General features: G+C 38.0%; 1 protein-coding gene and 2 pseudogenes across 8 annotated transcripts in view; 1 reads left to right on the top strand and 2 right to left on the bottom strand.

Moving 5' to 3' along the window:
* The window catches only part of PHACTR2 (phosphatase and actin regulator 2), a 255,603-nt gene that overhangs the window by 114,051 nt on the left and 115,833 nt on the right, over nt 1-25,719 (bottom strand). Inside the window, exon 1 of one of the 8 annotated variants that reach the window (XM_081827430.1) lies at nt 8,682-8,933. The exons of the other annotated variants lie outside the window; for them this stretch is intronic. Coding sequence (XP_081683556.1) covers nt 8,682-8,727 — 46 coding nt within the window. The 5' untranslated portion in view covers nt 8,728-8,933. Of the gene's footprint in view, nt 1-8,681; nt 8,934-25,719 lie in introns of those variants that run through there. 8 annotated transcript variants of the gene reach the window in all.
* LOC102736299 (NADH dehydrogenase [ubiquinone] 1 alpha subcomplex subunit 5 pseudogene) lies at nt 4,055-4,593 on the top strand (annotated as a pseudogene).
* On the bottom strand, nt 20,815-22,123 carry LOC102737521 (V-type proton ATPase subunit E 1 pseudogene; annotated as a pseudogene).

Below are 25,719 nucleotides of genomic sequence, written 5' to 3'. Positions count from 1 at the left end.
GTGAAAGAGGCTTAATTAGAGGATCAACAACCCAGAGTCCTTATCTCCTTCCCTACTGCATTAAGTAGGCAAAAGGTGAAGTCTGACTCCCCCACTGATTGTTATCCTCTTGGACTTCTGAAGAAAAAATACATTGCAGCCAAAAATATCTGGGATATTACTCGTCAACCAGACCTGATGAGCTATCGACCAAAGAGAAGTAAATGAAGTTCAAATATTTGCTCATTTTCTTTATCTCCAGGTGAGCAATTGCATCTGTGTTATGATCAAATAGGCTAAGAAGAAAATTCAGCCCAAAAAGAAGATGGCTATGGTAGGACCAATTATTTTTGTTTTCATCATGGAATTCACAAGAAAAAAAAAAAAAGTGGCTGAAAAGCAGCCAATGAACTTAAAGCCGAGTCCGAGGACAGCTAGAGAAAAGCTGATATACTTACAAGTCAGCTTGTGGCTTTAATTACAGTGGAGGTCCAGGTGGACACAGGATGTGGAAGTCCTGGCTAGGATTGTGTGCGAGGCAGAGGAAAGCCGGGACAGTCACACAACCTCCTCAGCAATGAAATTCCTCTCTTTCTCCCCACCCCTGTCTAGATTTCTCTTCATGCACATATTTTAAAAATAGAATCTTTATTTTAAACCTGCCTTTTAATATTTTTGTTATTTATTATAAAAATCACTGTTCAAAATTATGTTTTACACCATTTTCTTAAAAGATTTATTTATTTGACAGAGAGAGAGCACGCACGCAAGCAGGGGGAGAGGCAGAGGGAGAGAGAGAATCCTCAAGCCTACTCCCTGCTGAGCACAGAGCCCACGTGGGGCTCGATCTCAGGACCCTGAGATCATGACCTGAGCTGAAATCAAGAGTCGGCCACTAAAGGGGCGCCTGAATGGCACAGTTGGTTGAATATCACACTCTTGGTTTCAGCTGGGGTCGTGATCTCAGGGTCCTGGGATGGAGCCCTGTGACGGGCTCCTGCTCAACAGGGAGTCTGCTTGAGACTCTCTGTCCCTCTGCCCCCCCATCGCGCCCTGCTCATGCATGTGTGCCCACATGCACACGAGCTCTCTCTCTCTCAAATAAATACATCTTTAAAAAAAGACAAGAGTTGGCCGCTTAACCAACTGAGCCACCCAGGCGCCCCGTATTTTACACCATTTTTAAATGGTTTATTCCATTATATGACTGTATTCCCATTAACTGAAAAAATTTCTTGGTGTTCGACTGCTACTTCCAATTTTTGGCTTTTAATAAACATTGTCCCAGTGAACGAGTAATTATTTCCTTTTCAATATGCTTCTGAAAGTGCAACTGCTGGGTCTGAGTGTATGCACATTTTAAGGGTTTTGATATATATCACCAAAGCTGCTCTTCTGATAGGTTGTGCCAATTTAAACTACCACAAGACAATCGTCTGAGAATCATTATTTTAAATCCTTGCTCATTTCATAGGTGATCAATGACATCTTTTTTTTTTTCATTAAACTGCTGAAACTATTTCATATACCAATTGGTAAATTATGTCTCTTCTTTGATTAAGTAATGTGAGCAAGTTAACTCTTGTGCTTTAGTTTTCCCCATCTGCACAATGGGGATATTAATAGTAGTTACCCTTTAGGGATGTTGTGAGGGTTAAAAAGTTAATTCAAGCAAGGCACTTAGAACAGTTCCTCACCTACAGTGAGTTCACAGTTACAGCCATCAGATATTTTGAAAAATGCCTGTTCATGTTCTTTTCTTGTTTTCTGTTTGAGCCTTTACTTTTTTCTTATTGATATTTTTCTTACTGCTTTTTAAGGGTCTTAGTACATTAAGATACTTATCATTGTTTTCCATATACAGCGCAAATATTTTGTCAACTTCATGATTTCATTTTTCAATTTGCTGATGATGGGTTTTTTGCTATACATAAGTTTAAAAACTTAATATCATTAAATCATTCACTTTAAACAGAACAAGTTACAGAGATCCAATATTCAAATATGAGAAAAACAGTGAAGGAAAACATGTTTCTTAACTCTAGTTTATAAGAAAGAAAAGAACTGATCAATTTGACTACATGAAAATGGTTTTTATGAAAAACAAATTTAAGAAGAAAAACATAGAAAAATGTTTACAATACATGATAAGCACAAGGCTGATCTTAACACAAAAATCTGTAAGATTTGCTATAAGCAATTCAGAGAAAAAGAAATACAAATGCTCCACTTCACTCATAATCAAAGTGAGATATCCCTTTTTGCATACAGATTGACATGGATTTTTTCAAATTAATTATGCATAACATTGTGGTCATGTATAGTTGTGCAGAGTGTTCACTGCACAAGGGCATCTCCAGGCAAGGGAATGAGTTGGGACTGAATTCCTGCTAATATTCCACTTGTTAAATCTTGTGCCTGCAGGGCTGCCTCACTCAGAAGACGGAGTGACTTCAGTTTCTCACAAAGCACTATATGGTCTAAGAGAGATCCTGATATGCCTGCAGTGTTGGTGGGAGTTCAGAAAAAGGAATTTGCATATACTGAGCAGATATACTGATATACAGGCTCTCTGAGAGTAATTTGGCAAAGTCTATCAAAATAAAATATACAAATCTTTTGACTTGACGAGTCCACTGCTGGGATTTTACTGGTCCATGTAGTTCAAGATGTTTAGATAAAGATGCTCATTTCAGCATTTTTCATAATAGCCCACACACAAAAGAACCCCAAAACAATATAAAAATATAAACATAAAATATAAAAAATAATAGAGGTCTTTTAAAAAATTACGATGTATTTATATATTATAAAATTGCTTGTTAATAGGATTAAAAATATCAATATGGAAATATTTTGAAGTTATATTACATGAAAAACTCAAACTCTAGAGCAGTAACTATATAACATATCTTACTGTGTTTTGATAAAGATACATATACTTGAATGAAAATTTTCTGAAATGAAAACAAAACAAAAAAAAGTTGTTCATTCCAGGTTATAATTGGGAAGAGACTGGGGGTCTGGAAGGGAGAAAAACTCACTTTTAGCCTGAATTGTCTTATAAAGTTTTACTTCTAATCATGTGCATGTTATTTTCATTAAGGAAAATAAACTCTATCCATTTTTGCCTTCATGATTTCTTCCTATACCAGGTTTACACAGAAATGGGTATAAGTATTCTGGGCAGGACCTGGGCACTGACCAAAATATGAAAACCTAAAAACACGGATAGATAGAGGTTCTATCATGGCCTAGGTGTGATGCTGAATACTTTACTCACTTGTTCCTTGTCTCCTAAAAATTAAAGAGTGGCTTTCTCTGCCCTTTTAACTCCAGGGCAGAGGCCAAGTAGCCAAGAGTTGGTCTGTGTGACACAGTGGGGGTGGGGTGGTGCTGAAGAAGACAGAAGAAATGGTTACTGGATTTAGATACCACCCTTCAGACAACAGGGCCAGAATAACACAGAATTCTTGAAGTAAAAAACAAACATAACCTTCATTCATATTATCATTGGCTTAAAGTGATCAGGCTGTTCCTTGAGAATATTTGTTGATTCATTCATATATTCAACAAACATTTATTGTGTCCAATCTACCATGCCTTGTACTTGGTCAGGGGAATACTGAAGTCTCAATGCTTCTAGGGGATGAGGCCAGAGGGTACTGAAACCACCCTCCTTGGTTACATTTTAGCCTGTGCTTAGAAATAATGGATCTAATCCCCAGTAAAATACTAGCAACCAAATCTAGCAACACTTAAAAAGGATTATACACCATACCTGTGTAAGCTTTATTCCAGGAATGGAAACTTGGTTTAACATCAGAAAATCAATTAATATACTATACCATATTAACAGAACGAAGGACAATAAATGAATATCTCAACAGAGCAAAAAAAAAGCCTTTGACTCTTGCATGACAAAGATGCTCACAAACTAGGAACAGAAGGGAACTTTTTGATAAAAGGGCATCTATGAAAAACCCACAGCTAACATGACACTAAATGGTAAAAACTGATTGCTTTCCCCTTTAGATCAGGAAGAAGACAAGAACGTTCACTCTTGGGCTCTGTCATGGTGGCTTTGCTGAAGAAGACCACCAGGCTCGTGGGACTGGCTGTATGTGAGTCACACAAGAGGCTAAGAATATTGTACACAAAGATTCTTGATGTTCTTGAGCAAATTCCTAGAAATGCAGCATACAGAAAGTATACAGAACAGATTACAAATGAGAAGCTGAGTACAGTTAAAGCAGAACCAGATGTTAAGAAATTAGAAGACCAACTTCAGGGTGGCCAACTAGAAGAGGTGATTCTTCAGGCTGAAAATGAACTAAGTCTGGCAAGAAAAATGATACAGTGGAAATCATGGGTGCCTTTAGTGGAAGAACCTCCTGCCAATCAATGGAAATGACCAATATAATCATGATTAAATGACTAGTGTGTTGATGGGAAACTGATGTAATTAAATGTTCTGTTACATTTAAAAAAAAAATTAACTCTTGCCACTTCTATTCAACATGATAGTGTATAATGAGTAAGGGCAATTAGACAAGGAAAAGAGATAAAAGACACTCAGATTGGAAAACAAGAAGTAAAATTATCTCTATTTGCACCTGACTTTGTATATAGATCTTGTAAATAGAAATCCTAAAGAATGCACTAAGAAACTACTGGGACTAAAAAATGAGTTCCACAAGTTTGCAGGGTATAATATCAATATATAAAAATTTATTTTTGTGTATCTATATGCTAGGTAGCAACATTCTGAAAATGAAATAGGAATATAATTGCATTTATAATAGCATCAAAAATAATAAAATACATAGGGATAAATTTAACAAAGAAAGAGCAATTCTTATACATTGAAAACTATAACACATTGTGGAAAGAAATCAAAGAAGATCTAAATAAATGAAGAGACATTCGTGTTCACAGATTGAAAGACTTCATATTGTTTCTGTTTTTAAGACTTCATATTGTTAAGAGAACAGTGTTATTCAACACAATCCCTATCAAAGTCCCAGCTTTTGGCTTTTTTGCAGAAATTGACAGCCGACTGATTCATACAAAAATGCAAAGGGACTAGAATAGCAAAAAGAATCTTGCAAAAGAAGCACAAAGTTAGGGTGCCTGGCTGGCTCGGCTGGTAGAGCACACAGCTCTCAGGTTGTGAGTTCGAGCGCCATGTCGGATGTAGAGATAACTTAAAAATAAAATCTTTAAAAAACAAAAATTTTAAAAAAAGAACAAAGTTAGACGACACACTCTTCTGTTTTAAAACTTACTACAAAGCTACACAGTGTGGCATATTAATAGACATATAGACTAATGGGACAGAAGTAAAGTGTTCAGAAATAAACCCTTACATATACTGTCAATTGATTTTTGACAAGGTGCCAAGACAATTCAAGAGGGAAAGAATCATCTTTTCAGTAAATGGTGCTGGACAGCTAGATACCACATGGAAAAGAATGAAATTGGAGCCCTACAATGCATCAGACATAAAAATTGACTTAAAATGTATCACAGACCTAAATGTAGGAGCGAAAATTATAAAACTCTTAGAAGAAAACTCAGGTGTAAATTTTAACATTGGTTACACAATGGTTTCTTAGATATAACTCCAAAAATACAAAGCAAAAAAACCCCCATAAACATGAAATAATCAAAATTTCAAAATTCTGAATTGCAAATCATTTCAAGAAAGTGAGAAGACAATCAAGAGAATGGGAGAAAGTATTTGTAAACCACATATCTGGTAATGACTTATCTCTCGTACATAAATAATTCTTTTATCTCAATAATAGAAAGTCAAATTATCCAATTAAAATTGGGCAAAGGATCTGAATAGACATTTTTCCAAAGAAAACATACAGGACAACATTTACATGAAAAGACGCTCAATGTCATTAGTAATTAGGAAAATGCAAATCAAAACCACGATGAGATACAACTTCATATTTACTAGGATGGGTACAATCAAAAAGATAAATAACAAGTATTGGCAAGGATGTGGAGAAATTGAAACCTTCATACGCTGCTGGAGGGAATGTAAAATGGTACAGTTGCTTTGGAAAACTGCTTGGCAGTTCCTTAAAACAGAACATAAACATAGAGTTACCATGTGACCCAGTGTTTCCACTCCTAGAAATATACCAAAGAGAAATGAAAACATATGTTCACAATAACTTGCACATAAAGTTCATAGCAGCACTAGTCATAGAACCAAAACAGTGAAATAATCCAAATTTGTCCACCGACTGATGGAAGGATAGATAAAATGTGGTATGTCCATACAGTAGAATGTTATTTGGCAATGAAAAGAAATGAAGTACTGATACATGCTACAACACGGATGACCCTTGGTAACATTATGCTACGTGAAAGAAGTCAGTCACAAAAGGGCACGTGATGTATGTTTCCATTCATATGAAATGTTCAGAAATAGCAAATCGATAGAGATAGAAAGTAGATTAGTGGTTCATTAGGACTGGGGCTGGAGGTTGAGTAGGCTGGGAAAACAGACTGATGGTTACACAACACTGAATACACTAACAACAAACTGTACATTGTCAGGGGATGAATTTCATGGTATGTTAATTATATGTCAATAAAGTTGTTTTTAAAAAATAGAAATAATGGTTCTCACTGCATGTTTTCAGAAATAGTGATTAATGGTCTTCCTAAAACCTAGAGAAACAGATGCAGCCCTAAGCTGAAAGTTCAAGAGACTAAAATTAAGAGAGTGAAAAGCAAGCCGACTCGTGGCCTGTAACAATTATTTTACAAAAGCCCAAATCAAATATCTTTTATGGTCAAGCATAACCTTTTGTTTAAATTACTTTTTGTAGGGGCGCCTGGGTGGCTCAGTCATTAAGCGTCTGCCTTCGGCTCAGGTCATGGTCCCAGGAACCTGGGATAGAGCCCCGCATTGGGCTCCCTGCTCCGCGGGAAGCCTGCTTCTCCCTCTCCCACTCCCCCTGCTTGTGTTCCCTCTCTGGCTGTCTCTCTGTGTCAAATAAATAAATAAAATCTTAAATAAATAAATAAATAAATAAATAACTTTTTGTATACATCAGCTGTACAATTTCTTGACATGATTAGTCATTTTATTGGGAATTATAGCAATCTGGGTATTTTTTGCTGTACTGGGTTAGAGCTAGGACAGTCATATTTTAAGATTCTACTCTGCTTCTTAGTGATCAGTTATGTAATATTCTTTGCTTTTCGTAAAGGCAAAATTCACTTTTCTAATATTAACCCTAACAATATTTTGCAGCAAAAGAACTAAATTCAGGGCAGTATTTTATACTTGTTGTATTCGAGTGATGATTTAATTCTGTTTTACCAGTGCAGAAATTTAAAATAATAACTCTCCCTTAATATGAAAGAAGTCACCCTGCTTTAAAGTAAGACAAAGGCAACTAAGCCTCATTTGCACAAGATAGTTTACTAAAGTTAAGATCCTAATCACCACCTGCCCCCCGCCCCAATCCTATCCTTAAAAGCCATATCAATATGGCTCTGATGTTCTGGAGCTTTGTACAACCTTGTCCTTAACAGGAAGGGAAGGTGTGATCTTTTTTTGGATTTTGATTTCTCTCCTTTGTAGAAGGTTCCTCCTTTGTGGACATTAACATAAGCCCCAGCAAAGCTTATGATTTTTCAGGGTGTGAAGCACTGCAGTATAAACAAACCCATGTGGGGGGAAGTTGGAATGATAGAATGCTATCTAGTTGGGAGACATCCTGGAGCTGATTAAAAAAACCTTCATCTCTGCCCTGTCACTTCCTTTCAGCAAGATCCTGTTAATGTTTACACAATTTTAAAAGTGTATCAGATATCTCAAGGGATAACGTAAAGAGCCCCTTTGAGGTTTTTTTTTTTTAACTGTTGATGGAAAAATATCAAAATAGGACTTTTTACATTTATTTCATTATCCAATCACAAGTAACGCCACCAAAAAGTTGTTTAACCCTACCCTGCTGGAGAAATGCCAGGCTTACCTTCCTTCCCTTTTTTAAAGAAAATGGAAAAAACAAACTTTTTAAACAGATCGTTGTAACTTAGAAACGTTACACACGATTCCATAAAACGAACTTTAGCCCTCGACAACTGAGTTTGTGAGGTACGTTTTCCCCAGTTTAATAGCTTATGTGCCTAACATAAAACAAATTATCTTTTGAAACGATCACGCTTTTTTAAAGTTACGAAGTATTCAGAGTTCTGCCAGGATAAGAGAAAGCAACCAGCACTTCTACTCCGAAAACAAACCATAAATCAGTTGACAAGCTTGAAAGAATTCAGTTCTAGTCTGTTCGGAAGCCAAGCGTAAATACAGAAAAACCTGTTGGCACGTTTATCTTGCTCTCTAAGTTTCGCGTTTTAAAAACACTGCAATACGCAAATGGCGTTTCTCGTAACGTTCAGGCTCGGAAGAAATTCAGATAAACACCCAGGCGAGGCATCCCGCACGGAAAATGGAGCCTGTGCCTTTAAGGTAAAACCGGCTGGATCCCAAAACGCATTCCACTTCTCCACGACAAAGAGTTTGGGGGAGCGCTACCTCTCGGGTTTCTCCGAGGGACTTGGCGGGTTCGGGCAGAGCCCGACCTGCCGCGGAGCCCTCGGCCGTCCCAGCTGCCCTGAGCAAGCCCAGCGCCCGCGCGGCGGGGGCGCCCCGTGCGCCCCGGACTCACCGCTGCTGGGCTGCGGGGACAGCGTGGAGACCGAGGTCTGACCCATGTCTGGGGTCGCGGGGCCAGGTCTGGCGATCACGCGGCTCCTTTGGTCCTTCGATCATGGGTCCGTTCGCAGGCAGGTTTCCAAGCGCTCATTTCCCAGGCTGTGCGGGGCTGCCCGCCGGATTCCCTCACCTTCTCCCCGGCGCGGGTCTCCCAGCCCGGCCGGCCGCAGCCGGCGAGGCGGATCCTGCCCAGCGGATGCCTGTCATTCCTCTATGCAGATTAGCTGGGGTCAGGGGTCACGGGGGAGGAGGGAGGGGAGAGAGCGAGGGGGAGGGGAGGAGGGGAATGGGCGCAGGGGCACGAAGTAGTGGGAAGGGGAGAGGCCCGGCGGGCCCAGCGGCGCCTGCGGGGGCGGTAAGACCGGCACCCCCCTAGGGTAGTAGAGAGTTCAGGCGACTCCCGCGTAACTTAAAAGGTTCAATGTCAAATGATCCTTTAGGGCTGTAAGAAAAGGAATTAAAGTACTTAGTCACGGTACTTAATTTAACAAAATTTGTTCTTCAAAGTTGGTTTCTTCCTCACATTCTGTTGGCAGTACTGCAGGACTGTTAGAGGTCTGCCCTGTGTGGGGCTTTCCTCGTTTTAAAAAGTAGCTTCCTTTTAACAAACAAAAAAAATTAGTGGCCTCAGTTACGTTGAACAATAAATCTGAAAGATGGTTCTGTGTGTGAGATCAGCAAAGGACAGACTGCTCTCTACCACCTAAACTCCGGGAAGCGCACCTCTCCTATTTAAAAAGAATCACTGTGAAATCTCTGAAACCTTGTGGTAAGGTGTTTAAAATATACAAAAAGGTGAAAACAACAAAAACAAAGGGTAATGGAAGCTAACATTCCCTAAAAGTTGAATTAAAACTTCCCATAAGTAAATCTTAACCCCAAATTTCTTAAAAATACGAATACAGATAAATACTCTTGGTATATACAATTGATGAGTAATCTATAGATTATATATATATAGTGCATTATATATAGATTATATATATAGATTATATAGTATATATTATATATAATCTATAGATTACTCATCAATTGCATATATGTATATATATGTGTGTGTGTATATATGTGTATATATATCAATAGTGCATGAGACTGGGTAGTGGTCACATAAATGTGTTCACTTGATGAAATTTCACTGTATACCATGATTTGTGCATTTTTCTGAATGTATATATTTCATTAAAAAGTAACAAATTAACTGTAATATATTTAATTCATTTGCCACAGCTTTCACTTTTCAGATTATCCTAGACATTCCACTCTAAACTATTAGAAAGCTAGATAATATATATAATAAAATAATAATTAAGTTATTTAATACCTTAAGCATGAAAATCTTTTTTTTCTGAAGTTTGTATTATTAAGATCACACACAACCTTGCTTTATTTTTTGAAAGACATTTACTTGTCTGTTTCATTGTAATGATGTAAGTTGCCCTATTTTGTTCACACCCAAAGAGTCCACCCTCTCTTGTGGAGAATTTTTTCCCCTAGAATACTGTGATCAATTATCTACTTCCCTTTGCCTAATTCATTCTTAAGACACTTGATTTTTTTTTTAATGAAATTGAGGATTAACCAAGATGTGAGTTCTAATTAGGGCAATGAAATCAATCAACTAAATTTCTTTATAAAGTGCAAAACTGTTGTATTTTGGGAACACAGCCCACCTGGGGGACTCATCAGTGAGAGTGAACAATTATAATGGCTCTTCCATTTCTTTACTTTAGTAAGTTTGCCTTAAAACAATAACAAAAAAAATTCAAGTTACCTGTTTTCTCAACCTAAATTGAGAGGAGGAAACTTCACAGTCTTCCTTCCATTGATTGAGCCTAATTAATAAGGGAGGTCATTGATCATAAGAAATACACAGTAAATTTTGCACATTAAAAAAATGTAAATGGAGGGGCTCCAGGTGGCTCAGTCCTTTAAGCATCCGCCTCTTGGTTTCTGCTCAGGTCATGATCTCAGGGTGGTGAGATTGAGCCCTGGTTGGGCTCCTCACTCAGGCGGGAATCGGCTTCAGATTCTCTCTCCCTCTACCTCTGCCCCACCCGCTCATGCTCTCTCTCTTTCTCGCTCTCAAATAAATAAATAAATAAATCTTTAAAAATTAGGTAAATGTAATGACTTTTTTAAATTGACAAAGGCTAAATCTGAGGCTATTTTTGCTATCATTACTTCTTTTCCTTGAGAAACAATAGTGTGTTTCTTTTTTATTTCTTCTACAAATTCTTATTTCAAACATCAAAGGGGTACTCTATAAAATTCTCTTCTTTCAGGATTTGCTAGATCCATCTATGTTTACCTTATTCAAAACCTTTCAGGATTCGCTAGTTAATATAATCTTAGCCTCATCTGAGATTCCTATAATCCCCCGATCAGGTTACACACTTTTCTCTGAAACTTTTCCAGTTCCATTACATTATCCTTGAAACATGTCAACCACAACTGCAATAAGTGTGCATCAAGGTTTCTTTATAAGGGTGGGGCAGTTATTCTATTTTGCTGCCTTTTTATCAAGGCTAAGGAATTATACTAATGAACACAGAAAAAGTCTACAGAAATCCCTAAATTCCATTTATAGGTCATCACGTTAGAATTTATCATCTAACAAGAGTATTTTAAGATAATTTCCAAAATTGCCTTTTTCTTGCCTTATTAGAGATAATCAATTATTCAGCCAATTTACAGTCTTACTAAGAGCTCTGGGTGTTAATCCTACAGTTTATAGTTTAACTATGGGAACATTTAATGTCATCGGAAAAATATGGACATTTCTCTGTGTATTACCTCTTTCCAGGGAGTTTATAAAAATGCTAAATAAGATTAGTGCCAACATCTAATTCTGAGGAAGCCATCTATTTATAATTCTTTAGCATTTATCCCATTGGTCCTGCTCTTTGGTCTGTATTTCTAAACCAAACTCTTATCCAGTGATATCCTGATAAATACTCAACACTCGGGTTTGTCTGGAGGTGGGGGACAAGATTGATTTGTGACTTGTAAGTAGTATTTGCCGATTTCCTTAATGTAAATACTCCTACAATGGCCAATTCAACAAGCAGTTGACTGGCTTGCAAAATTTATGTCAATTGGTTTGCAAAATTCCTGGAAATTTACCAACTGGCTTGTATGAGCTGTCTTCAGCATACCACTACTTTCATCCTTTGTGATATGCTGTCATCAGGTCATACCATGACTGAAACTGAGCAATAGTCTATGTTAAGGTCTCCTAAAAATATAGAATGATGACATCTACTGATTTCTCCACCCTACAGTCTAAATATCTTTCAATCCCTGAAAGATTTATTCGTTTACCTCCAGAAAGAAGTTAAAGTGAGTGGATTAGTTAGGCAGAATTTCCCCTTCCTGAATCTGGTTTGCCTTTTGATAAAAAGGTTGGATGTACACATTGAGGTTTTCAAGCATTTTACCTTATCACACAGATTTCACTGGTCTGTCTGATTTGGAGTTATGAAGCTCTCCTACCTGGGGTACCTGAAGTTACACATACACCCCTGATGGATGGAAATCACTAGATCTGCTAGATAAAAGTGAAAAGCATAAATAAACCTAAACTTTAGCCATCTATTTGTGGAAAAGTCTCTACCTACTAGGTCCAAGTCCAAATTGTAGACACATAATTTGGTGGCTAGAGAAGATGCTGTATAATTAGAACAGTCATCACTACCAAATCCTATCCTTTAGGTGACTGCCAGTCTTTTCTAGGCGGCCAAATCTAAGCTGGGAGTGGGAGAAAGAGTGAGATCTTTCTCCCTCAGAGCACAAATGCCATGAATACACATCCTGGGGGTCTGCTCTGCCCAGATGCTGCAAGATCCATTTTGAGACACCAGCAGTGGGTGGGAGAGGAGGGTTAGGCAGACTCCGAGCAGATGAGATGTTGGTCAGAAGAGTGGTGGTCCAGGAAGCAAAGTGGCTGGTGGTGGCCATGTACAAGTAGACAAGGATTCTCTTAATTGCCACTCTTATTCCTGGACTTGGCCATGAAAATTTGGCGAATTACAGACATTTCCCTGAGTCAGGGGAATTACAGTCAAAGAAAAACCCTTTCCTACTGGGAAGGAAATGAAACTTAGTGATTAAAACTGAGTAATTTCCCAAATAGGATTTTTTTCCTCAATGTATTAGTTTGTTTTCTAGATACAATGGTCAGAAGAAAAAACTAAAATTCACAGGTAATCTAAGACCACTATGTTAGCCAATTATTTTCTTTCTATTACCATTGTCAGATTTATTAAAAAGCAGAAAACTGTCTTTTCTTCCTTCCGCTGATGGAGGTGCTAGAGGGCAGTTTTAATTTTTTTAGTATATGTGCTGCCGAAGCGAGCACGCTAGAAGGCAATTTTTAAAGTTAGAAGGCTATTTTAACACAAGGGGTTCTAATAATCAGGTAAAAGAATACATAACTCAGAAACTAAAAACTAATATGCAAACATTTTTAAGTATTAAGGTACTTTTTCTAGTAGAATGTGTGCTGGGTTTTGAAAACTTTGTATTACTCCAAAATTTGGCTACATTTTGTGAAAGGAAGCTTACTAAGAAAAATGTAATCACTAAAATGCAAATTAAAATTTTACTGGATCTTATAATTTCAGTTGAAATTCTGTATACATAACTAGCGTTTACTTTTTTAAATGTTATTCTATAGCATTGCAACCAAATGCTTCCTATGCCTTTTATTTGGACAATTCTGAGAGATTTTAGTTTTAACATGAAAATATAAACAGACAAAGGAGAATTTTGGTTAAGAAAAGAATTATAACTTTGGGCATTCTAGTCATATTAAGCATCAGTAGGAGAGAAAAACACATTCCACAAGTATTAGAACAGGAAACAAACCTGTAAAACAGGCTTTTCTTTCCTATTGTTCTCATATTTTTATATGATTTATTTCCTGAGTTTTCCTTCTACTGCTTGCTCAAGCTAGGATTATCAAAATACTTTGCCCCTGCCTTGCCCTTAGTGAGTCTCCACAGAGGGCGTGGTGTATCTCACGTGTGCTTACTTAGTGATTGAGTTGGACAGTTGGAAGATTTATCCTGGAAAATAAAGACCTTATGGGTGGTGCTGCAATTTCCTTTCCCCAAAATTTTCCCCGCCCCAGGAGAAATAGTGTGTAATTTGCTGCACTTCATTCCACAGGAAAGATAAATTACTCATCCACAGTGTCTAAGACTCTGACAGCTGCTGTAAAATTAATAATCTTTAATTACTGATCAAAATCTATAGAGACCAAGCCTTAAAGACATCTTTAATAATTACTGCCCAATTTACAGAAAACAATTGCTTAAAGTAAGGTCCAAATCATTGGTGTGGTTTTTTTTTTTTAAAGATTTTATTTATTTATCTGAGAGACAGAGAGAAAGAAAGAGAGAGAGAGCAGGTGCGAGCACAAGCTGGGGGTGGTGGTGCAGAGAGAGGTAGAAGCAGATTCCCCACTGAGCAGGGAGCATGATGTGGGGCTTGATCCCAGGACCCTGAGATCATGACCTGAGCCAAAGGCAGATGCTTAACCAACTGAGCCACCCAAGCGCCCCCAAATCATCGTGTTTTTTTTTAAAAGATTTTATTTATTTATTTGAGAGAGAGAGAATGAGAGAGAGCACATGAGAGAGGGGAGGGTCAGAGGGAGAAGCAGACTCCCTGCTGAGCAGGAAGCCCGATGCGGGACTCGATCCAGGGACTCCAGGATCATGACCTGAGCCGAAGGCAGTCGCTTAACCAACTGAGCCACCCAGGCGCCCCCCAAATCATCGTTTTATTAACCATCACATCCATCCCTAGGACCTACCAAAATGTCTGGCACACAGAGGGCATTCGATACATATGTGATGAACAAAAGAATAAGCATTTACATTACCTCCGTAATTACAGCAACTTGAAGTATGGATTAAAAAAATCATCTAGAACTATATGTATGCTTTTGATAATAGTATACAGACTCCATAGCAAAATAATATCAAGTCTGTCAATGACTGTAAATTTGCTTTTATATGCCATGCTATGAATAATCGTCTATTCGTTCAATTACATTGACTGAGCACCTCCCATCAGCCCAGCACCTATAGCACATGGGACATAAATGAGGTACGGACCCTACCCCAGCGAGAGTTCATATATATATATAGTGAAGGGTGGGTATTGTGGCTTACACGTAAATGATTATAAAAGTGAGTACTATGATAGAGATTTGTTCCACCAAGAGTTAAGGATGAACAATGGGCTGCTACAGAGGAGGCTCTGAGCTTTATTAATTGCCAAATCTGCATCTTTCCAGCACAGAGTCAGCAATTCATTCTGAAGATGCCTCCAGATTATGATATACTTCCTAAATCAAAGAAAGATTAAATTTTGATAATGTGTGGATCATCTAAACTGCATTTGTTTATTTATTGCTTACAGCTTTTTGAGGAATAATTTACAAACCCTAAAATCTATTCATTTTATATAAACAGTTCAATGAGTTTTGGTAAACAATAGTGTAATCACCACCACAAGAGCATTTTAGAAAACTCTGAGAGCCCTCAAGAGTTCTTTCATGTCCTGCAGTTAATCCCCATCCCACCCCCTGGCACTGGGCAGCTACTGACCTGCTTTCCATCCCTGTTGTTTTGACTTTTCTAAAACTTCATATAAATGGGATAATACCATATGCAGTTTTTTTATATCTGTCTTCTTTCACTTAATGTTTTTGATATTCATCCATATTATATGTATCAGTATTCTGTTCCTTTTTGTTGAGTAGTGTTCCATTGTATGGCTATAGCAAAATTTGTTTAACCATTTGCCAGTTACTTGACCTTTGGGTTGTAACTTTATCTCATTGTATTCCTGTGCTGTAAAAATACATAAGATCTAATATTGGATTATATTAATTATATTATATTATATTATATTATATTATATTATATTATATGTGATAGTTCTGTATAAATAAGAATTATTTATTGGTTCATTATTTACCCAGCAAATATTTATTATGCTTCTTCTTTGTATCAGGGCCTGTTCTAAGTATTTTATATATAGAATTAAACACAAAGTAAAAATACCTGCACTCAGAACTTATATTTTAGTGAAAGGACAGAAAATTAGCAATGAACACAGTAAGTCAGTAAATTTTATAACAATTTAGAAGATGAAAAGTGATATGAAATAGAGAAGAGTAGGAGATTGGATTAGCATGGGATGGTTGTGATAGTTCTCACTGAGAAGGTGTTATTTGAGCACAGACCCAAAGGAGGTGATGGAGTTAGCCACCTGGCTATCTGAAGGAAAAGCATTCCAAGCAGAAAGGCCAGTTAATACAAAGATAAGAGTATGCTGTATGTTCAAGCAGTATATTGGAGTACTAAAGGAAGGGTGGATGAGAAAGTGATTATAAGCCTTGTAAGACCTTGTAGTTGACCGTGGACTTTGGCTTTTGCTATAAATGAAATGGGGAAGCAGTGACAGTTTTGACCAAAAAAAAAAAAGAAAGAAAGAAAAAAGACAGGATCCAACATATTTTAAGATCACTATGGCTTCTGAGTAGAGGACAGGGGAGACTAGGTCGGAAGCAGAGAAAACAGGAGAGATACTACAGGAATAATCCAGGCAGGAAATGATCTCGACTTAGACCAGTTTGGCAGCAGTGGGAATGGTGAAATGTACCTGGATTCTGGATCCATTTTAAGATAGAACCAAATTTCTTCATGGGTCGAATGTGGGGCATGAGAGAATAGAGATGAAGCAAGGATGACTTCAAAATTTTGTATGAGCAACTGGGGAAGGACCAAATTGCCATGAATCCAAATGGGACAACAGTGAGTAGAGTGGGTTTAGAGTGGAAAATTATAGGTCCAATTTTGAGATGTTCAGTAGACATCCAAGGGGAGAATTAAAACAATGCTAGGTGTCACCAAGGAAAAAAAAATCTAGACACATCCTAGTAAAATCAAGTATTAAGAATACAGAGAAAATCAAAAAATTAGTAAGTAGACAAGACAGATGACACATTAAGGAATCCCAATAAATTGAAGAAGACAACAGAGTTATATTTTCTTGATGTTACAGAGAAATAACTGTCCACTTAGAATTCCATACCCAGATAAACAATCACTAAGTCAAATAATCACTCACTAAAAGTGGTTAATCACTAAAGGTACTTCTACAGATATTCCTTAACAAGAAAGAAAATGAGCCCAGATTAAGGGTGAGATGCAAAAAACAATGGTGGGTACAGAAATTGATAAAATTATGGTGGACTTAATAAAATATTGGGTATGCAAAATGGAGAGGTAGTCAGTAAATTTTTAATATATGTTAAGGTCCTGATTTTGACCAGAAAGAGGACGGACAAATTGAATAGTTTTTGATTTTGTTAGAAAAAGTTATTGTTCCAAGTAATAAGAAAAATACAATAATAAGCTTTCAAGTCAGTAAATAAAAGAAAGGGAAAATAGAAGTTTCACTAACCCAAATAATGAGATAGTAAAATGAAAGAAAAAAAAATTGAAAAAGAGCATGCTAAAAAAGATGATGCAAATTAAGATGGTCAAGGCAAGTCCAAATCAGTAATCCCAATAAATATGAAAGGAATATCTTTATCTAATGACAGACACTAAAAGACTGGAGGAAGCAGAAATATTATATATCTTTCTCTCTCTGCCAACTTTAGGATATACATCCCAAACAGCAAAAGCTGAAAATAAAAACATGAAAAATACATACAAAGCAAATGCTTACCAAAGGAAAACTGGTATATCAATATTAATAATTGGGGTGCCTGGGTGGCACAGTCAGCTCAGCATCTGACTCTTGATTTCAGCATCATGATCTCAGGGTCCTGGGATTGAGCCCTGTGTTGGGCTCTGCACTCAGCGGGGAGTCTGCTTGAGGATTCTCTCTCTCCCTCTTCCTTTGCCCCTCCCCCATGCTTGCTCTATCTCTCTCTAAAATAAAATAAATAAATCTTTAAAAAAAAAGATGAATTAAAATTCAAGTCAAAATAATAAATAGAATAGAGGGATCTATTACAAAGGATAAAAAGAGTAACAAGAAGATACACATACAAATTATTAAGGGGTATACCCCTACCGTCAGAACCTTGAAATATTAAAAGCAAAAACTAACAGAATTGCAAGGATAAATTGACAAACCCACAATAATATGGAGAGATTTTAACATATCATCAAAAAGTAATAAGATCAAGCAGGCAAAATACTTTTAAGGATAGGGATTTGAACAATCCAATTGACAAGCTTAAAGTAGATGTATGTAGAGCCCTGTATTCAAATGGCAACTATACACTGAGTTAATACTGGATCATATGCAAAATCCCAATAAATTTTAAAGACTTCATATTAAACAATCCACAATCTCTGACCATAATTAAATGTATTGATTTCTTAGAAATGCATTTCTTAGAATCTTAAAAACAGGAACAAAAATGTCTCCCATATATTTTTGGAAATTAAAAAAAATGTACTCCTAAGAAACACAAGGAAGTCAAATTGTAACTTATAAAATGTTTAGAACGAAAAACAATGAAAGTATCACAGAACATGTGAGTTGATGTTAATGTGGTAATTAGAGGTATATTTAAAACCCTGACTGCCTTTATTTTAAAGGAAGGAAGGAAGGAAGCTAAGGAAGGAAGGAAGGAAGGAGGGACGGAGGGAGGGAAGGAGGGAGGGAGGGAGGCAGGCAGGTGGCTTTAGGGATAAACTCACACATTAAATTAGTTAAGCATTAAACTGATGAGGGTGAAAAAGGAAAGAACAGAGAAGAAGGGGAATTAAAAAGGGGGGCACAAACAAAAGAACTAAAAATCAAGAGAGGCGATTCATTGCTTTGGTATATTCAGTACCATCATTCATCCATGTGAAAAGCAGGGGCTGACTCAATGAGAGAATGCTCTACACTTTTGAATGGAAAAAGTAACTGGAATGTAGGTGAAGACAATTCAAGATGAAAAACAGAACTACCTGGAAGTTAGAAGAATTGAAAGATCACTAGTAGAAAGGTGAATTTACTTTTTTTTGAGAGAGAGAGTGCATGTGCACATGCAAGGGGTGGGGATGGCAAAGAGAGAGGAAGAGAGAGAATCCTAAGTAGACTCCAGGGAGGAGGAGGAGGGAGAGGAGGGGGGAAAGGGAGGGGAAGGAGGAAGCGGAGGGGTAGGAAGGGGAGGGGGAGGAGGATGAGTGGCTCCATCCCAGGACCCTGAAATCATGACCTGAGCAGAAGCCAAGAGTCAGATGCTTAACCAACTGAGCCACCCAGGTGCCCCACAGGGAAGTGAATTTAAAACTTACTGTTTTACATTCAGGGAGAAAAATACAGATTCATTTTTAGTGTTATTTAAACCACTTCCATTATTAAAGAGCTCAGCATCCTAGAATTAAAAATGGATGAAGAACTCCTATCTACGGCTTATTTTTGTTTCCTTTAAAGTAAATATCTCTCTGTAATATTTTTTATTTGTAGTACAATGGTATCTTTAAAACTCCAAATAGCATCTTAAGGGAATCACAAACAAAATAAATAGTTTGTCATATTTAACAGGCTTAACTTCAACTGTTCTTTACTTTCATGCTTCTGGTATTTTATTTTATTATTTTATTTTTGATAAAGATTTATTTATCTATTTTAGAAAAAAAGAGAGTGCAGGAGCAGGGGGAAGGGCAGAAAGAGAGGGAGAGAGGAAGCAGACTTCCCACTGAACAGGGAGCCCCATGCAAGCTAGATCCCATGACCCTGAGATCAAGACCTGAGCAAGGGTCAGACACTTACCCAACTGAGCCATGCAGACATCCTACTTCTGGTATTTTAAAACAGAAAACACCCTACAAAGTTGGTTCCTAAAAACATTTAATTTTATTAGAACTTAAATCTAAGAAATGCCTCCAAGTAACACAACCCTCTAGGGAAAAGTTGTACATAGTGAAGAGGCTTTATGATATAAAATGGATTTCAGTAACTGCAAATTACTTCTCAATTAAGGAAAGTTGACACATTCTCCAAACAGGTGATGGAGATGGAAGCTGAGAAGTGGGGGGGTGGGGGGGTTGGGGGGTGTGAGGCACCTTGCAGGTGTTCAGACTTAATCTTTCATCAAAACAAGATTTATTCAGGGAGAAATCATATAATCACACAATTAATAAGTAGACATACAAAATGGGCTTGGAATATTGCCATTTTAAATCTACACACCCCTCTCCCAAGCAATGACGCTTTTTCATTGAAGCATTTTCATTCCCCAACTTCTTATGAGAATGCACAAGGGAAATTTCTACAGGGCAGAGGAGAGCCCAATATACAAGATAGAAGCAAATTTTACCTGAAAGTTTTACTGTTACACTTTAAAAGACATGTAGCAGGAGAAAATGCTGTGAATTTTGCTTTTCTGGGAAGTATTCCAAAACCCACATGAAGCCCCCAAGATTTCACTATTTTTTCGGATTATTTGATTTCTTCTTCAGAGGTGTGTATATACAGTATTATTTTGTGAGCCAATGAGACATACTACAATATATTTCTTTGAACCAATGATGAATATAATATTCAGCTACATTTAGTCAACATTACTATACATTTCCCATTTTCGTCTGTGACTTTAGGGTGATAATTCTTGCTTTGTTTCCAAGTTAAATATTACCCTATTTCATCTAGACTTTTTCATTTTTATGCAAAAGCACCATGAATATTGAGTTGTATCCCATTATTTATGGCAATATAGAAATATCTGGTACCATCTGCAGAATGAGACTTTCTTTTCATAGCCTGACAACACTGCAGTTACTAAAAATTCATTGCTTCTTTTCATCCCATATTCTATCTAGGTTTACTGAAAGCCTTGATTCTCAAATCTCTGTGTGTCTCCCCCTTTTATTACTATCTAGAGGACTCATCCTCCTTTGCGTTTTATTTTCTATGTCGACATGGGTTGATTGATTCTTGAAATCTGGCCTCCAGTTCTCCTATATTTTATGTTCTAAGAGGTATGTTGGCTTAGATGTTAAATCCTCTGGGACCTTAATCTATATATTTCTTTTTTTTTTTTTCCCATGTAAACCTTTTGTTTCAATAAATAAGACCGATTCATGGCTTAGGTTTTAAATCACATTTACAGATGAGAAACGCTTCTAGGCCCAAACAGGTGAACTGTGAAGCTACTATTGCTGGCAGGACTGCATGCCCTCCATGCATTTGAAGCCTAAAGAGCAGAGACTGAATGTCAGAGAACACCATACACATCACCCTCTAGACTCGAGAACTGACAGCAGAAGACGAGAGGAAGAGCAGAGACTCAGGGAAGCTCCAGTAACCACCATCTGATACCCTCACCTTCATGCTACAGAAGCAAATGAAAGTTGTGCTACTTTCAGATAAGCTAAGAAGGAGGTTTCCTGATCATAGTAAGTGAAACTTTCTCTCAACAATTAGGCCAAGGGCATTAGCTACAGAGAGGATCCACTGATAAATACAGAATATTAGAAAAGTGAAGAGGAAGCCACACAGATATCTTGTTTCTTCAAATATCAGAAACTTCCGCATGACAGCAGGAGAGCAGTGGATGAACTCCACCTCGCCCAAAGGTTTGGTCCAAAAGCTCCCTGTTGGCATTTGCACCAAATAAGGCTCCCCGTACTTCTGGCATCATCTGCTGGGCTATGAGATCCAGCCGGCTTTCTTGGGTATTGGAAACTTATTTTACAATCTCCGTTACAGATCTCAACTCCACCAGCTATTTCCTCAGGCAGGTAGGCCTCCTGATCAATTTGGACATCAACATCTTTTTTGGTGGCAATTTTGTACATAGGAATTCCTTTTTGCACTGCATGCTTTACCAGAGGGAAATTCTGCTTCCTGCAACGAACAATCATTCAGGGTTCTAACAACTGGTACAAACCCTGGAGGACCAGTCCATCCAGCAGCACATGGTAGCTGGTTGTATCTTTTACCACTTTGCTGAGTCTCTGTTTTGCTTCATTTAGTAGGTCTGTAATAAGGTCATCTCTTGCTCTGAGGACTTTGAGCCTTGCTTGATTCATCAAATTAGAAATCTGAATTTTCTTTTGCCTTTTCTTTCTTCTCATAGTATTCCATAATCTTCAGTCTTTGGGTTTGCACAAGACGACCTTTCTCAATGTTGAACTCTTCCTCTGCCTTCGCATCTATTTCCTCTGCTTTCTCATTGGCTTCTTGTTCAGTAAAAGCCATCATATGTTTAATCTGCTTTTGCACGTCAGCATCGCTGAGGGCCATTGCGAAAGCTCTGCTAGGCCGGAGGCCCACTGGCTCTAGCTTAGGTTGGAAGGGGGCAGTGGAAGGAAGGGGAAAAGAAAAACAGCAGAGCTTTCGGCTTCCTTTGCTTTATAATCTATATATAATTTCTATAGCAACTTCCCCCACGGAATTTGTCTCAAGGCACTCTCCTGTGTCTCCTGCGCTGAACTGAATGTCATTTGGAGGCCATGTCTTATTTACCATTGTAACACAGCACAAAGTCAGCATATGGGTAAGGGCTCAGGAACTATGTATTTTATATATGAAGGAAGAAATGAAGAAAGGAAGGAAAGGAAGGAGGGAGGGAGGGAGAGAGGGAAGGAAGGAGATGATTTGTACCAATGAATCGTTTAGTTCTGTGGGTACCCAGGGAAATAGGAAAAGGAAATTGAGTCTGCAGTAAAAGTAGTGTGGGCTTTACTATCAGGCCTAGTGATAAACAATAGTGTCAATAGAATATCATTTACAGATAAGTCCTTATGTTTTTTGATTCACTAATTGAGAAAACAGAATCTGAATATTTCCTTTTTTTTTTTTTTAAAGATTTTTATTTGTTTATTTGACACAGAGAGAGAGAGCAAGAGAGGGAACACAAGCAGGGGGAGTGGGAGAGGGAGAAGCAGGCTTCCCGCCGAGCAGGGAGCCTGATGCGGGACTCGATCCCAGGACTCTGGGACCATGACCTGAGCCGAAGGCAGACGCTTAACGACTGAGCCACCCAGGCGCCCAGAATCTGAATATTTTCATAATCACATTGTTATGCATCTACTAAATATACACATTTACGTTTTCAATGTCCCCAGTTAAAACTTTGGTCAACTTCTCCTTTGAGATTACTGGCCTATATCTATTTGTTAAAAATTGATTTGGTTGAAAACAGCAGTGCTAAAGCTAAACAGAAATGCCCATTAACTCACAAATCACTGCACACAGGTTAACAAACTGGAGGGAGGATTCTAATTTACTCTGCTTTTGTAGGAAGGAAATATTTGATAACTGAGGTAATGCAAGAAATATTTCTTTTTTAAAAAAGATTTTATTTACTTATTTGACAGAGAGAGAGTACAAGAAGGGGGGGGTGGCAGGCAGAGGGAGAGGGAGAAGCAGGCTCCCCACTGAGTAGGGAGCCCGATGCAGGGCTCCATCTGAGGACCCAGGGATCATGACCTGAGCTGAAGGCAGACACTTAACCGACTGAGCCACCCAGACACCCCACAAGAAATATTTCTTAATGGGGTTCCTGGGTGGCTCAGTTGGTTGAGCGTCTGACTCTTGGTTTCAGCTCAGGTCATGATCTCAGGGTCATGAGATTGAGCCCTGCATGGAGCTCTGTGCTCAGCATGGAGTCTGCTTGTCCCTCTCCCTCACTCTGACCCCCCTCCTGACTTGCGCATGCATATGCGTGCGCACACACACACACACACGCACACACTCTCTCTCTCTCAAATAAATAATCTTAAAAAAAAAAAAAGAAAAGTTTGTTAACACTGGGGGTATGGTGGAGAGATGTTAAGGTAGCCCCCTGATATTCACATCACTGTGTAAGCCCCTTTCCGTGAGAATGAATGGGATCTGTGACTTGCTTCTGATCAATAGACTATGGCAAGGATGTATGCGATTATGTGTGTGTGATTGTGTTATGTAAGGTTATAATGTCTGTCTTGTTAGGAGACACTGTATTCCTGGCTTTGAAGAAGCAAATGGTATGTTGTGTGCTGCCATGTGGAGAGTGCTGAGAGGCAAGCAGCAGAAGGCAACCTCCAGGCCAAGGCCAGCAACAAACTGAGGCCCGCAGTCCCGCATTCTGCAAGGAGTAGAATGCTGTCAGCAGCCTCCCTGGGCTTGGGAGCATAGCCTTCCCCAGGGAAGCCTCAGATGAGACCACAGCCCTGGCTGACACCTTGACTGCAGTTTGTGAGGTCCTGAGACTCAAAGCAGAGGACCCCATTGAGTTGTGCCCTAACTCCTGACACACAGAAACTGAGATAATACGTATTGTTTTAAGTTGCTACATTTGTGGTAATATTGTTACGCCGCAATAGATAACTAACACAAGTGGGAATACAGATTACTCGAAAGGAAGATGTATTTAGTAAAAATGGAGGACTAGAGGAAGTAGAATATATGTGAAGTTTACTTTGAATTGAGGGAGAGGCATATCAGGGAAAAGGAAGAGACCTTAAGCAGCTGAGGAAGGAAACCAGATGGTTAAACTAACACTTTCCCCTTTGATGAGTTCAGGCTAGCGCCAGAAAAATACACTATAGATAATAATTGAGGACAAATGTAGTTTATATATCAAAATATATGGCTTTTATAAACTTATATCATATTTCATTCAAAAATATTATAGTGGATGGGCGCCTGGCTGGCTCAGTCAGTGGAGCATGCAACTCTTATCTTGGGATCATGAGTTCAAGCCCCATGTTGGACATAGAGATTACTTAAAAAAAAAAAAATTATACCAGCAAAGCTGAATTGTCCACTTCCACCCAGTATATCTGAACTGTAGAAGCAATTCTTAGGAAGTCACTTATAGCCCTCTTAGGAAGTCACTTATAGCCCAAAGTGTGAATCTAAGCCCTAAGGACTGTGGCTTGTGATCCATTCTTGACCCTCAAAGAAGTATCTGGACCCATTATCTGCAACTCTTAGACATCCAGCTGTGGCTGCCTATTGTGTTGTATGATACAGAGTAGTATAATAATATAGAATAATGTAGGTTATATACATTATATCATTCTATCTTTCTAATTACTATTCCAAATAAAAAATATAGACTGAAAGCACAAGAGTAAAATTGCTCACATTATCTATCATCTATCTATCTATCATGTATCTATCTATCTATCTATCTATCTATCATCTCTCTTACTATTGGAATATAAGCTCCATGAAGAAAAAGATTTTTTTTGTTTAGTCTTTTCCCCTTGCATATTGGTGGCAATCAATAAATATTTGTTGAATGAATGAAGCGGCTCCATATTTCCCTATCATTTTCTCATTTGTAAATGGGGGTGATAATAATAGTCTCCACCTGAATCAATTGTAAGGACTAACTGATGTAATACATGTGAATTGATTAGAACATAGCCTTGCATATAGTAACTGAACAGTAAAAATTAGTTACTATTAAAGCACATTATCTAATTTACTTATTGAAGGAACTATTAGGAAAAAGAACCTGAGCACTGTAATTCATTTACAAATACAGGAGAATCTCACCATTAAGGAGGTTCAACTTCATGTTAGGTTTTCAGTTCAACTTGAACTTCAAGAATTTAAAGTAATTTTGAGGGATGCCTGGGTGGGTCAGAAGGTTAAGCGTCTGCCTTCAGCTCAGGTCATGATCCCAGGGTCCTGGGATGGAGTCCCACAGCGGGCTCCTTGCCTGTTTCTCCCTCTGCCTGCTTCTATCTCTGCCTGCCACTCCCCCAGCTTGTGCTCTCTCTGACAAAAAAAAAAAAAAAAAAATCTTAAAGTAATTTTGAAGTAAATTTGAATATAGAAGTACACCTCCAAAATAACAGAGGACTCGAAGTCAAAAGCTTAAATGTGATTTTTTTTCTATGGAAGTGTATACGAACTTGTGCTTTTTGTATATCATAAATTCAGAATCTTTCTAGTCCAGACTCTAACTCAAGCAGAAACCCCTTCTGACATTCCATCCAAGTGGTCAGGAAACTTTTCAA

This window comes from Leptonychotes weddellii, chromosome 8, assembly GCF_054177405.1.
Source record: "Leptonychotes weddellii isolate Sample4059 chromosome 8, ASM5417740v2, whole genome shotgun sequence".
Taxonomy (NCBI): Eukaryota; Metazoa; Chordata; class Mammalia; order Carnivora; family Phocidae; genus Leptonychotes; species Leptonychotes weddellii.
The sequence above is the reverse complement of the archived record's forward strand: the minus strand, read 5'-3'. Positions and strand labels throughout refer to the sequence as shown.